This window comes from Glycine max, chromosome 3 (assembly GCF_000004515.6).
Source record: "Glycine max cultivar Williams 82 chromosome 3, Glycine_max_v4.0, whole genome shotgun sequence".
In the NCBI taxonomy this organism is placed as follows: Eukaryota; Viridiplantae; Streptophyta; class Magnoliopsida; order Fabales; family Fabaceae; genus Glycine; species Glycine max.
In genome coordinates this window covers 10,901,684-10,917,266 of record NC_016090.4, presented here as the reverse complement: position 1 = coordinate 10,917,266, position 15,583 = coordinate 10,901,684, and the positions used below count along the sequence as shown (strand labels likewise).

The 15,583-nt window shown below is 32.5% G+C and overlaps 2 protein-coding genes across 2 annotated transcripts in view; one reads left to right on the top strand and one right to left on the bottom strand.

Moving 5' to 3' along the window:
* The window catches only part of LOC102667379 (protein MAIN-LIKE 2-like), an 11,572-nt gene extending 9,131 nt beyond the window's left edge, over nucleotides 1–2,441 (bottom strand). The window contains exon 1 of the mRNA XM_041013904.1: nucleotides 2,310–2,441. Coding sequence (XP_040869838.1) covers nucleotides 2,310–2,441 — 132 coding nt within the window. The remainder of the gene's footprint in view (nucleotides 1–2,309) is intronic.
* An 11,703-nt stretch (nucleotides 2,442–14,144) lies between these two features.
* The window catches only part of LOC100813418 (protein XRI1), a 4,570-nt gene continuing 3,131 nt past the window's right edge, over nucleotides 14,145–15,583 (top strand). The window contains exons 1-3 of the mRNA XM_041013903.1: nucleotides 14,145–14,398; nucleotides 15,340–15,404; nucleotides 15,475–15,575. Of these exons, the coding sequence (XP_040869837.1) occupies nucleotides 14,379–14,398; nucleotides 15,340–15,404; nucleotides 15,475–15,575 (186 nt within the window). The 5' untranslated portion in view covers nucleotides 14,145–14,378. The remainder of the gene's footprint in view (nucleotides 14,399–15,339; nucleotides 15,405–15,474; nucleotides 15,576–15,583) is intronic.

Sequence of the window (15,583 nt, the reverse complement as noted above, 5' to 3'; positions counted from 1 at the left end):
ATTTCTTCTGACGGGCAAGTTAGTCAGCGGGGCTGCTCAATCATTGTTCTTTTCTTTAACTCATTTACCCAGTCAAGGTGCACCTTTTGAGGGCACCATTGTTGATGACTCGAAATTTGATTATTCTAGTCATGATGCTCGTCGTATGGTCTGCAATGACCAGGCTGAAATGACCGGTAGATTGCTGGTCGGGTCATTGACATTTGATAATCGCATCATGCACTATATAATTGTTAGAATTTTGCTTCCCCGGTCTTCAAATTTGGCACAAGCCTCTGAGGAGGATTTGATTCTGATGTGGGCTTTCCTTACTGGTCATCAGATCGACTGGGCTCACTTGGTTCGGTACCGAATGCATATGGCATTACAGGCCAATGCACCTCTCCCTTACCCTCAATTGATAACTTTGTTTCTGCGTCATTTTCAAATTCCGCTTGATGATGAACCATTTGTTCAAGTCAAGCGTTCCTTTGCAATTGGTGCTGGTGCAATGACTTCCTTTGGATACCGTAAGGATCGGAATGGTCAATGGCTGAAGAAAGACGCACTCCCTCCTCAAGATGAGCGTACTCCTTCTCTTCCTCCTCAGTGAGATGATTCAGCCCTCATGACTGAAGTTCTTTCTGAGTTACGGGGTCTTCGTTCTTATGTTGGTGAACGTTTCGACTCACTGGATACTCGTTTTGCCGGAATGGATATTCGCCTCACACAGCTTGAAGAAGATGTGGGTTACATTTGTCAGAGTTTCGATCTTCCACCACCACCTCCACCTTCTTAGAATTTAGTTTATAATTCTGTTTTTTATAAGCCGTGTATTTTGGCTATGCTATTTAGATTATTATTTTCAGTACCTTATTTATCTTTTAGTATTTGGATTTTAGACTTTTATGCTTTGATACTATGTGTTTTTGATTTTTGCACTGATTGGATTCTATTTTGGTTAAGTCTTAGTTATGATTTTGGTTGGTTATGAATTATAATTTATAATTGATCTTTATCCACTTCATTATTATATCTGTTTTGATTCCCACGTACTTTGACCTTTTGATGTTGTCAAAGGGGGAGAAAAATGGGGTGTAAAGAAGCTTAGAAAAAGCTTAGAAATCAAGTGATCATCAATTCCAAAACATAGGGGGAGTGAACGCCAATTTTATACATATACATTGCTTGCTTGTATCTTGATTTTAGGACTTATATTGTCATCATCAAAAAGGGGGAGATTGTAGAAGCAAATGACTTTGATGTTTTGATGATGATCATGATGATTTGATGCAAATGATGCAAATGCGCTTTTCAAGTTTAAATTCAAGACAATGATTCAAGAATACAAGCCACCACATCAAGATGATCACTAGTAATTTTAGGAAGGGAATTCCTAATTGATATAGCAAAAGGTTTGGCCAAGTAATTTAAGTTAAAAAGTGTTTTTCAATAGATTTACTCTCTGGTAATCGATTACCAGATGATGTAATTGATTACCAGTGGCCAAAAATGATTTACAACAGCTACTAAATATTTGAATTCAAATTTTAGACTGTGTAATCGATTACACCATATTGGTAATCAATTACCAGCAATTAATAAACGTTCTAATTCAAATTTAAAAAGCTGTAATCGATTACACAAATACTGTAATCGATTACCAGAGAATATTTTCATAAAGTTATTTCTAAGAGTCACATCTTCTCAAATGATTTTTACATGACCACCAAAGGTCTATATATATGTGACTTGAAACACGAATTTGCTCAGAGTTTTTCAGAACAACAAGTGTTTATTCTCTCAAAGAGCAAAAACATTTTATCCTCATAAGAATTCCTTGGCCAATACACTTGCAATTCAATAAGGAATCATTTGAGTGCTCAGATTGTAAAATCTATCTCTTTCAAGAGAGATTCATTCTTCTCTTCTTTCTAACTCTCTAAGGGATTAAGAGACGGAGGGTCTCTTGTTGTAAAAGAATTCTGAACACAAAGGAAGGATTGTCCTTGTGTGTTCAGAACTTGTAAAAGGATTTTACAAGATAGTGGAACTCTCAAGCGGGTTGCTTGTGGACTGGACGTAGGCACAAGGGTGTGGCCGAACCAGTATAAATCCGAGTTTGCACTTTCTCTTCCCTTAAACTCTTTTATTTATTATTGTTTTATATTTATATTCATATTGTTCTATTTGAATCATTATTTAAGAGTTCATTGTTAAGGGAATTTGTAACTTGAATAGAAAGTGAAATAGAATTTTAATTGGGGAAATAGTTTGTAATATCTTAATTCAACCCCCCTTCTTAAGATATCTGAGGCCACTTGTCTAACATCTTGTGTGTCAGTCTCTGCACCGATGTCCTGTGCGGCAGCATCTACCATGGGCTCATCCCCAACTACAGCAGCCTCTGCCTCTAGTACTGCAGGTGAGTTTGCAGGAGAGCCCGCAGGTACCACAGGCATATCATCGTCAACAATGACTAGTACCCGTCGCTTATGTGCCGATGCGGTCGGCCTTCAGCACTGGGGAGCACCGTCAGTATTATCACCATCCCCTCCTCTCCCCAGACCTCTGGCAACAACCCTACCTAACGCACGACCTAATCTTCTAGTCTTAATCATGATCTACAAATGTCTACCACAAATTCCATCACTAAACCACACAAAGGCTATAGAGTTAACATATATGTAATACTAAGTAGCCTAGCAGGTTATTCTATACTCCAATTCACATTGTTGTTGTATTGATTAGAGTTTTAATACATCTACCAATAGTGGAATAAATCATAAACCTTGCACCTAAGAGATCTTTACACAACTTCATAAGTATTATTATCGATCAACATCATTACAAATAAGGATGTAACAAAAATATTTGCTTATTTGCAATATTTGATAATGTTTTCAGTTTCAATATGTGATTTGCTATAATGTTTACACATCTATCATGTGATTTCTCACATGATGCCTTAATTTTTGTGACATTGTCTTGGTCCAAATGTCCAATGTTTATGATTCATTCTCTCTGTTGTAGATTGGTTTAACATTAAAGAAGTTATTTGAAGAGGGTGTAGTCAAGAGAGAAGATTTATGGATTACCTCTAAACTCTGATTTTATTTTAGTTCCAAATTAATTATCTTCCTTCTTAAAATTAAAGTGATGGTAGTAGAATCATGCATTAAGTTAGTCTTTAATATCTAGAACTAAAGGGTTCTCTATACCTGAAGTTAAGATGATGGACAAGTGTACAGATCATGCTCCAGAAGATGTACCAGAAGCTCTGGACAGATCATGTGGGACACTCTACAAGTTACACATGAGGGAACAACTGATGTCAAAAGATCTAGGATAAATACTTTAACTCATGAGTATGAATTATTTAGGATGAAGACAAATGAAAGTATACAAGATATGCAGAAAAGATTCACACATATAGTTAATCATCTTGCATCATTAGGAAGAACTTTTCAAAACGAGGATCTCATAAATAAAGTGTTAAGATGTTTAAGTAGAGAATGACAACCAAAGGTAATAGCCATCACAGAATCTAGAGATTTGTCTATTATGTCTCTTGCTACTCTATTTGTAAAATTACAGGAACATGAGATGGAGTTGCAAAGACTAAATAACATGAAGAAAATGATAAGAAGAAGAAGGGAATTGCTCTTAAAGCCTCATCTTCAATCCAAAAGGAAAGTGACATAGAAGATTCAATTGACTTAGATGAAGATGAAGATCTTAGCCTCTATGTCAAAAGATTCAACAAATTTATTAGAATGAGAGGAAATCAAAGAAGACAAAACTTCAAACCTAAAAGAAGGACTGAAGAGTCATCTCAAATCCCAAAATGCTTTGAGTGCAATCAACCTGAACATCTTAGGGCTGATTGTCCAGTCTTTAAGAAAAAGATTGAGAAGTCTGAAAAGAAGACTATTGGAGATAAGAAGGCAAAGAAGGCCTATATCACATGGGATGATAACGACTTAGAATCGTCTGATGATTCTGAAAAAGAAATGGTTAATCTATGTCTAATGGGCAAAAATTATGAAAGCGACGAAGAGGTAACATCTTCTAACAAATCTATTTCTTTTGATGAGTTACAAGATGCATTTGCCGAATTACATAGTGAATCAATTAAACTAGCAAAACTTGTCTCTTCATCTAAGAAAACAATTTCAGATTTAGAGAAAGAAATTTTAAAATTAAACAAAGAAATAGATATTCTTAAAACTGAAGTTTCAATCTATAAGTCTAGTGATAAAGTTCATGTTTTTACTATGACTAATGAAAAAGTAAATTCATGTAAATGTTGTAGCAAATATGTAGAAGAAATTAAAAATTTGAAAAACTCACTTGCAAAATTTTCTATTGGCAAGAATAACCTAGATGATTAGGAAATCAAAGATGTATTTTTGATAAAGCAAGAATTGGATACAAACCAGAAAAACAACAAAAGTTTTACAAAAGTTTCTTTTCTTTCTCACAAAAATACAATTCTCCTTTTTATTACATGTTTTTATTGTGGAAGAAAAGGGCATGGCACATCTACATGTTATTTTAAGAAAAATTGCAACAATATCAAAATGATATGGGTCCCAAAAGGATCTTTAGTTCAATACTAACACACAAGGACCCAATAAAGTTTGGGTACCTAAGTCACAAACTTGATTATGTAGGTATCTTTGAAGAAGAAATGGTACATAGATAACGATTGTTCAAAGCATATGACGGGAGATTCATCAAAGTTCACACATATCTCTCCCAAGAAAAGTGGGCATGTTACTTATGGTGATAACAACAAAGGTAGAATTCTTGGAGTTGGAAAAATAGGTATGAATTCTTCAAACTCCATTGAAAATGTTCTACTTGTTGAAGGCCTTAAGCACAACTTGCTTAGTGTTAATCAATTATGTGATAAGGGCTATCTAGTATCATTTGAGTCTCAAAAATGTCTTATTGAACATAAACATGATACAAATATAAAGCATATAGGGTATAGAGTTAACAATGTTTATATGATAGATTTAAGCCAAAAACTAGATAATAATAAATGTTTTCTTAGCAAAGATGATGATCCATGGCTATGGCATAAACGTATTGCTCACATAAACATGGAACATTAAAATAAATTGATTTCAAAAGATTTAGTTGTTGGTTTGCCAAAACTAAAATTTGAAAAAGATAGACTATGTGATGCATGTCAAAAAGGAAAACAAACTAGAGTTTCATTCAAATCCAAAAACATTGTTTCAACTACTCAACCTTTACAATTACTACACATGGATTTGTTTGGCCCTTCTAGAATTATGAGTCTTGGAGGAAGTTATTATGCCCTTGTTATAGTTGATGACTATTCTAGATACACTTGGACACTATTTATCACTCATAAGAATGATGCATTTCAAACATTTAGGAAACTTGCAAAAATGATTCAAAACAAGAAAAATCTGAAAATTATATCTATTAGGAGTGATCATGGGGGTGAATTTGAAAATAAAGAATTTGAATTATTTTGTGATAAACATGGCATTGAACATAACTTTTCTGCACCTAGAACCCCTCAACAAAATGGAGTTGTTGAAAGGAAAAATAGATCTTTGGAAGAAATTGCTAGAACCTTATTAAATGACACTCCTCTTTCAAAAAAATTTTGGGCTGAAGCCGTTAATATTGCATGCTATATCATGAATAGGGCTTTAATAAGACCCATTTTAAAGAAAACTCCATATGAATTGTTTCATGGTAGAAAACCTACATTTCACACCTTCATGTTTTTGGTTGCAAATGCTTTGTATTAAACAATGGAAAAGAAAACTTAGGAAAGTTTGATGCTAAGTTAGATGAAGGAATTTTCCTTGGTTATTCCTTGCATAGTAAAGCTTATAGAATATATAATAAGAGAACTATGACTATTGAAGAATCTATTCATGATTCCTTTGATGAGTCTAATGTTATTCCTCCAAGAAAGGAAATTCTAGATGATATTGCAGAATCTTTAGAAAAAATGCATATTTATGGACAAGATTCTAAAGGAAAAGGGAAAGGAAGCAATGAAGATCCTCCAGAAGAAGCCATATCAAATTATGAACTTCCAAGAGAATGGAAAGCTTCAAGAGATCATCCCCTTGACAACATTATTGGTGATATCTCAAAAGGGGTAACAACTAGACATTCTCTTAAAGATTTATGCAATAATATGGCTTTTGTGTCTATGGTTGAACCTAAAAATATAAATGAAGCCATAATAGATGATCATTGGATAGTTGCTATGCAAGAAGAACTAAATCAGTTTGAAAGAAACAATGTGTGGGAACTAGTAGAAAAACCTGAAAACTACCCCATCATAGGAACAAAATGGGTATTTAGGAATAAGTTAGATGAACATGGCATAATCATTAGGAATAAGGCTAGATTAGTTGCAAAAGGACACAATCAAGAAGAAGGTATAGATTATGAAGAAACATATGCTCCAGTTGCAAGATTAGAAGCCATTAGAATGCTCTTAGCTTATGCATCCATAATGAATTTTAAGGTTTATCAAATGGATGTTAAAAGTGCTTTTCTAAATGGCTTAATTCAAGAAGAAGTATATGTTGAACAACCCCCAGGTTTTGAAATGTCAGATAAGCCAAATCATGTTTATAGATTGAAAAAGGCTTTATATGATTTGAAACAAGCCCCTAGGGCATGGTATGAACGTCTAAGAAAATTTCTTTTAGAGAAAGATTTTTCTAGAGGAAAAGTGGATACCACACTATTCATAAAGAGAAAGTATAATGCTATTCTGTTGGTTCAAATATATGTTGATGATATAATCTTTGGATCCACTAATGATTCATTGTGCAAGGAGTTCTCTCTTGATATGCAAAGCAAATTTGAGATGTCAATGATGGGAGAACTAAATTACTTCCTGGGGTTACAAATCAAGCAAACTAAAGAAGGTATATTTGTCAACCAAGCTAAATACTGCAAAGAATTGATCAAAAGATTTGATATGGAAAGTGCAAGGCACATGGCTACACCTATGAGTACTGGTTGTTATTTAGATAAAGATGAATCCAGTCAGTCTATAGACATGAAAGAATATCGAGGTATGATTGGATCTCTTCTCTATTTATCTGCTAGTAGACCATATATCATGTTTAGTGTATGCATGTGTGCTTGGTTCCAATCCAACCCCAAACAATCACATTTGAGTGCAGTAAAAAGGATCATAAGATACCTAGTAGGAACAATCAATTTAGGATTATGGTATCCTAAAAACTCAACATGTAACTTAATAGGATACTCTGATTCTGACTTTTCCGGATCCAAAACTGATAGAAAGAGCACAAGTGGGACATGTCAATTTATTGAATCTGCTCTTGTATCATGGCATAGTAAGAAACAAAATAGTGTTGCTTTATCTACTACTGAAGTGGAATATATTTCTGTTGGCAGCTGTTGTGCCCAAATTTTATGGATGAAGCAACAACTATCTAACTATGGAATCTTTCTTGATCATATTCCAATTAGGTGTGACAATACCAGTGCAATCAATCTATCCAAAAATCCAGTTCAACATTCTAGAACCAAACATATAGAAATTAGGCATCATTTCCTAAGAGATCATGTTTTGAAGGGAGATTGTGTGTTAGAGTTTGTTGATACAAAGAATCAGCTTGCTGATATTTTCACAAAACCTCTCCTCAAAGAAACATTCTTTGCCATTAGAAGAGAATTAGGTCTCTTAGATATTAGTGATTTGGATAACTAAGGATTGATTGGTTGATGGAAATATTAATATTTCATGATTGATTTATTTTTTATTCTATGATGTTGATTATGTTTGATTGGTGTGTGTTGATTGTGTGATTAATACTTGTTTGATTGAAATAAATAAGTATTAGTATTGATAATTGATATAGATAGATATTTTTAGCACAAAAATAGATATTCTTTGATGAAACAACCTAGATATTGTTCTGGTAATCGATTACCATCACATGTAATCGATTACACAAGAATAGATAGCCTGTAATCAATTACAGCAGCCTGTAATCGATTACATAATGTCATCTTCTATAAATACTCACGTAAACCAGTCACGCTGCGCAGCCAAACCCCTCTCGACATGTCTCTTCTTCCCTAATCTTCAAACCCTCATATCTCCCTCAATTCTTAACCAAATCACGTCCCACAAAGCCCAATCTTCATCATTCTCACTCCTCTTTCAACTCCATCGATTGAAATTCGCTAAAACTCCATCAAATGGCAGAATCGTCGAAGAAGGGAAAGGGAACGTCCTCCACCACCACTGCTACTGGCCATCGCCGCCATGGACCATCTGAAGCACCCACAACACCAATTCATCCTTCCTTATCATCTCCACGATCATCTACTCTATTTTCTTTAGATGATCAACGTCTACGGTACAATTCTCAATTTTCTTCTAGGATCATTCTAGACCCTAAGTACCTAGACACAGATTTCTTTAATGATGAGACATTTGACTGTTATCAAGTATTTCAAAACTCTGGATTGGTTGATTTTATGTCCTTAAAATTGCCTTACTATCCTGAACTTATTAAAGTCTTTTACAACAATTTAAAAATTCAGGATGGTATTATTTCTTCTGAGGTGCATGGTATTTCTATGATCATTGATCAATCTCTGTTCTTTTCATTGACTAAATTACCCAGTCAAGGTGCAACGTTTGAGGGCACCATTGTTGATGACTGGAAATTCGACTATTCTAGTCATGATGCTCACCGTATGGTTTGTAATGACCAGGCTGAAATGAACGATAGATTGCTGGCTGGATCATTAACCTTTGATTGTCACATCATGCACTATATTATCATTAGAATTCTGCTTCCTCGTTCTTCTAATTTGGCTCAAGCCTCTGAGGAGGACTTGATTTTGATGTGGGCTTTCCTTACCGGTCGTCAGATCGACTGGGCTCACTTGGTTAGGTACCGAATGCATAAGGCATTACGGGCCAATGCACCTCTTCCATATCCTCAATTGGTCACCCTTTTTCTCCGTCATTTTCAAATTCCTCTTGATGATGAACCTTTTGTTCAAATCAAGCGATCCTTTGCTATAGGTGCTAGTGCAGTCACTTCATTTGGTTGTCGTAAGGATCGTAATGGTCAATGGCTGAAGAAGGACGCACTACCTCCACAAGAAGAGCGTACTCCCTCTCCTCCTCCTTAGTGAGATGATTCCTCAGCCCTTATGACTGAAGTTCTTTCAGAGTTACGGGGCCTTTGCACCTATGTTGGTGAACGATTCGATTCCTTGGATGGTCGCTTTGAAGGCATGGATACCCGCATCACCCAGCTTGAAGAGGATGTGACTTATCTTCGTCGGTGCTTCGACCTTCCACCACCGTCTTAGTTTTTAGAATATTATTATCTTTTATTATAAGCCGTGTATTTGGCTATGCTTTTTACATTATCATTTTCTGAACTTTCGTTATCTTTCGATAATTGGCACTTAGTCTTTTATGCTTGGATTATATTTGGTTTTGACTTATTTATGCTTGGATTATATTTGGTTTTAACTTATGGATGATTGGATTATATTTGGTTGTGACTTCTGATTGATTATGTGAACTTTAGTTATATCATCTTGTGTTGATTGCCACGCACTTTGGCTTTTTGATGTTGCCAAAGGGGGAGAGAAATGGGGTGGTATAGAAGCTTAGAAATCAAGTGATTAAGTTATTAAGTGGTGATTAAGTAATCATCAATTCCAAAACATAGGGGGAGTATGAAATGAGTGAACGCAACATTATATCTTGCATATACATTGCTTGTATCTTGATTTTAGGAATTAAATTGCCATCATAAAAAACAGGGTGATTGTAGAAGCAAAGACTTTGCCTTTGATGTTTTGACGATGCCATATGATCATGATGTTTTGATGCCTTATGAAAATGCGCTTCTCAAGTTTAATTCAAGACAAAAATCCAAGAATACAAGATACAACATCAAGAAGATCTCTAGTGTTTTAGGAAGGGAATTCCAAATTGAAACAACAAAAGGTTTGGCTAAGAAATTTAAGCTAAAATGTCTTTTTCAAAAGATTTACTCTCTAGTAATCGATTACCAGTGGCCAAAATGATTTATAACAGTTATTAGAAATTTGAATTCAAATTTTACACTGTGTAATCGATTACACATGGAAGGTAATCGATTACCAGCAGTTACTGAACGTTTTGATTCAAATTTTAAAGCCTGTAATCGATTACACAAGTCTTGTAATCAAATACCAGAGGAGATTTTCAGAAAATTATTTCCAAGGGTCACATCTGTTCAAATGGTTTTTACATGACCATCAGAGGTCTATTTATATGTGACTTGGAACACGAATTTGCTTAGAGTTTTTCAGAACAAAAGGTCTTATCCTCTCAAAAAGCAAAATCATCTTATCCTCTTAAGAATTCCTTGGCCAATACACTTGCAATTCAATAAGGAATTATTTGAGTGCTCAATTGTTCAATCTATCTCTTTTAAGAGAGATTTCTTCTTCTCTTCATTCTATTTCTCAAAAGGGATTAAGAGACCGAGGGTCTCTTGTTGTAAAGAAATCTGAACACAAAGGAAGGGTTGTCCTTGTGTGGTTCAAAACTTGTAAAGGGATTTTGCAAGATAGTGGAACTCTCAAGCGGGTTGCTTGGGGACTGGACGTAGGCACAAGGGTGTGGTCGAACCAGTATAAATCTGAGTTTGCATTTTCTCTTCCCTTAAACTCCTTTATTGTTTATTGCTTATTGTTTCTATTTAGCAAGATTAATTTTCATTATTATTTAGGAGTTCATTTTTAAAAGGAATCTTGGGTTGTTGGGATAGAATCAAAATAGAATTTTTTGATTAAGAAAAGATTATGATATCTTAATTCAACCCCTCCTTCTTAAGATATATGAGGCCACTTGTCCAACACACCTAGCAACACCCTCATTTTAATTGTCGAGTTTTAAAATTTTCGGCGATTTACTAACTGAAATTGCCACTCATTGCAAAAGGGTATACCACACCTTTCATCCCATTAACGTTTATAAATTAAGGACTAAAATAATCATTTCAGGATTTAAAAGATGCAACTTTAAATTTGAGGGAATAAAAAAAAATAGACCCCATATTTAGAGGACTAAAAATATATTTAAATATTTTCTTTTATCTTAAATCTATTTTTTCTTTTAGGCTATGTTCGATAAAACTGACCGAAAAACTCATAGGAAATTAAGAATTTAGCTTATTAAATTAAAAACGTTTGATAAAATTAGGAGCTAAAATAGCTTAAAAGTGTAAAATGACAGCAAAATAATAAAATCATCATTTATTTTAAAAAATAACAAGGAATATGAATAAATATACTAAAGATAAAAGTGAAAGAAAATATAAAAAGCTATAAGCTAGAAGTTAATATTTTAAAAAATATTACTTCAAGAAACATTTCAAAAAATGATAAACACTACTAAGAAGTTATTATAAAATGTTTGTTTACCAAACAATTAAATGAATTTTTTTTAGCTAATACAAGAAGTTAACTGAAATGTGTTGCTGAATATGATCTAATCTATATCTTTATTTATTTCTAAATTTAATTTCCATATTTTCTTAAAATAAATTATGAAAAGTAAAAAAAAAATCTTATATCATATTATAAATTATTTATCATAAATCTACAATATAATTTATATGTTGAAAAATATTTATTCATTGTAAACTACAATTATATAAAATAAATATTTTTTACTACTTAGAAAAAATGGTAAAACAAACTAATAAAAATATGTATTCAAATATCTAAATTATATTTTAGATTTATAAGGAATAACTTAAATTCCGCTATCATGTTTTTTTAATAATTTTTTATTTAAATTAAATTTAAGGATAGATATAAAAGATGATAAATTGAAAAAATAATGTAGTTCCACACACACAAAAAATTATAGTTAAGAAGATGAAATATAGAGATAAAGATAAAAGAAGGATAACTTGAGATGATAAAAGATAATGTTGTTTTGCTAATTGCTCTGTATGGATTGCACATTCGAAGGAGAGAAAAATGGAAAATATTCAAATTCAATTGAAAGATGGAGATAGATTAATAGAAATATGTAGTTTTTTTATATGTAGTTAAGACCAACAAATACAGAAATAAGCATAAAAAAGAGAGAATAAGGAAATTTGAGATGATTAAAAGATAATTTTTTTAAAAAAATTGTATATTCTAATTAATATATTAGAAAAAAATGTTATATGAAATAATTGAATCACATTCTATAGTATATAATAAGTTTATTAATTTGTATAATAATTACTTTAAAAATTATATATCTAAAAATTTGTGATTAAACCATAATATAAAATTATTTTACACGTGACATAACCATTAAATTCTTAATAAATAACTAGATATTCATTTTTTTAATGCACTAGATATTTAATATTAAAATATATGCATTTTCCAATCGAATTAGTTTTAAAAATTTATCATATAATTCCTTAAAAACAAATTATTATATAAAAATTAAATTAATGAAAAATATAAGTTTTAATTATAATTAGTAAATGATTAATGAGGGAGGACAATTTTTAAATATTAGTCAAAGATATCAAAATCCACTTCAACTTGTCAAATTGGTCCTATTAGGATTAGATATTACTATTAACACTACCAAAATTGCTATTGACACTTCTCCATCATCCCACCATTTTCCTTGTTCTCTCACTATTTTCTTCTCTATTTAAGTGTAATCAAATTAATTATAATGCAAATAAATATAATAATTTATTTTATTACTGTTAATAAAAGTAATTCATATAGTAATTAATTCGATTATGTTTATAATGGCAACTTCTATCCAACTAATTTGATTTTAATTAAAAAAGATACTAATTACTATTAGAAATAGTAAATTATATCACTACTAATTTTATTGTTTTAAAAATGACAACTTGTAATTAAAATTAATTAAAAGTGATGTAAAAAATTATACAAAGGAAACATGATTCTGTGTATTTTTTTTACAAAATATATAAAGGAATTATGTTTTTGTTATGTATTTTTTTACCCTTCCTTTTACGTAATAAAAATATGATTATGTTGTATTGTTTAAAGGTAATATATATATATGTGCATATAATACACAACGAATTGTCGTAGACCACTTCATGCATTTGAAATGCAGCAAAGCCAACAACAACAAAATAAGTCCTTTTGTACATCAAGGCTCCAAACCTATCCAGAATTGAATAGGCACCGAGCTCAAACATCATGATGATGATGTCATGGTAGGTTCCAAGTGCCAACAAACATACGAGAGTGAAATTGAGAATAACCCCCAACAACCAAGTTCATTCAATCCAAAATTAGACCTTGAAGCCTTGAAAGATGAATGCAACACAACGCAGGTCATGGAGAGACGAGTGACAGATGGAGAGTGGATTTGCCAGGGGTATTTTTGAATAAACCCAAGCAAAGGGGGGACTGTATTAGCAAAAAGAGTGGAAAGAGTAATTCCCCAAAATATTATGGAATCAATATAATTCAGTGTAACCATTTTTTTAATCAAATAGTGACTCAAACGGTCAAATTGATCAACATGAACCCATGATCCGGCGGATTTCTAGGTAAACCGGTGTATTATAAATACTTTGCAATATTTAAAGCACGATACGGATTTTGTTATTATAGTAATTTAGATAGTAAAAAAAATATATTTGTAAAGAAAAGTAAGAAATTTATATATAATATATAAATTATAAACATTTTTAATTTTTTTCCATAATTTTTTATAATAATTCTCATTATTAACGTGATTGAACCAAAACACGACCCAATAATATTCGGAGCATGTTAATAACTCCATAACGACTCCATAACATAAGTCTAACCATTTCTCCCTTTTTTCTTTTTTCTTTTTTCCTTTTGCGCTTTTTAATGAATTAATTAATGCTGAAAAAAGGGCGTTAAATAAAATAAATAACAAACAATAATAAAGAAAAACCAGGAAAATAGAAAAGCTGGACATTAGATAGCGAGGATATATAGGAAACGGAGAAAGGGTAGGCGATGCTTTTGGTATTTGGCTTGGTTTTTGATAAAATTATATTTTATATAATTTCTTTTATTTCTTTCTTTATTTATAATAAATATAAATATTGTTATATGCAGCATAGCACCCATCTCAAACAGAGATATATATATTGAGAGAGAGAGAGAGGCAGAGTGGACTGACTTGTGTGCTTCAGTTTATAGGCACACCACGCCACAACACCGATCTCTTCTTTAACGGTTACTTTTGTGTTCTGAGAAAGAAAAAAGAAAATAGAAAATAAAAATAGAGCCTCTCTGATCAGTGAGTGATTGGAGAGTTTGGTTCACCCTTGCTGTGCTCTGCTCAGATGGATTACAACAATGACCCGTAAATCTTTCTCTCTTTGTTTCTTAATTTTTTTTTCTTTGGTTGTGATTGGTATGGCTAATGGATTTTAAGTGGGTTTTGGTTTTTCTTTTTTCTTATGTTTTTTTTTTTATGAATTTAGTTCTGGGTGATTTTCTTTTTGGACGGAAGGGGGGGTTGTTTTTATTTTTATTTTTTTTTTCATTTATGTTTATCTATTTTCGGAGGTAATTTTCTTTCTGAGACACGCTCTAACACTAAATATGGGCATCTCTCTTCCAGTAAGAATTTGAACCTTGGTTCGTCACATTGTATGATTTGGGGGGGTTTATGTTGGTGTTGCAAGGTACATTTTGTTTTGATTGCTGGAATCAGGTGCTGGAATCTGATTTATTTCGGTTGATTGAGTTTTTTTTTTCTTTTCTGGTGTGTGGTTTTGATTTGTTATAGAGATTGTTTGAGTTTTTTGGGTTATGGATAAAGAATGTAGGATTTGAGATGTTGCCTTGTTTGATTAGATTGGTGGGTCAACTTTTTTTACTCTTTTTCCCTGTTGATGTTTTTTTTTTCTTTTTGCCCCTTTTCTCTTTTCTGCTTATTCTGTTATTCCTTGGCTGATATAATCAATAGATGGAAGAAAAACTGCTTAAGTACTGGCTATGATTTCTAATGTATATCTAATGGTTCTGTTTTTAACTTTTTGTTTGGTGGTAATTGCTTCAGTTTACCATGATTTTCAATCTTCCATTGTCTATGGTACTAATTATGATGTGTAGAAACATTGTTTGGGGACTGAGTTAATCTTATGCATTGTGGAATGTGCTTTTACTTGGTTCTTGAATGGGGGGGCTTCTTTTGTGTATTCCATCGCTTGTTTACTTTTTGGTCTGTTGGTTAATCTTTGCCAATGTTGCATCACAAGTTCACAACAATGGCATTTACTTGTCTGCCCTTATTCTTAGTGGTGCTAGGGAGCCGTGGGATTGGCATGGGAAGAATATTAGTCTCGGAAAGACGGCCGATTTTGGTAAGTCCCACCGTAACTTAAGTAACTTCTACCTACCCGATGCCTGAGGAAAATGTGTTGGTTTGAGCAGAAATTTCGGAAGAGCTGTGGAATGATGTCCCTCAAAATGAAGAAGATCTTTCATACATGTTAGATGATGAAACAACCCCAGTTAAGGCTTGTGGTGATTTGGCATATAA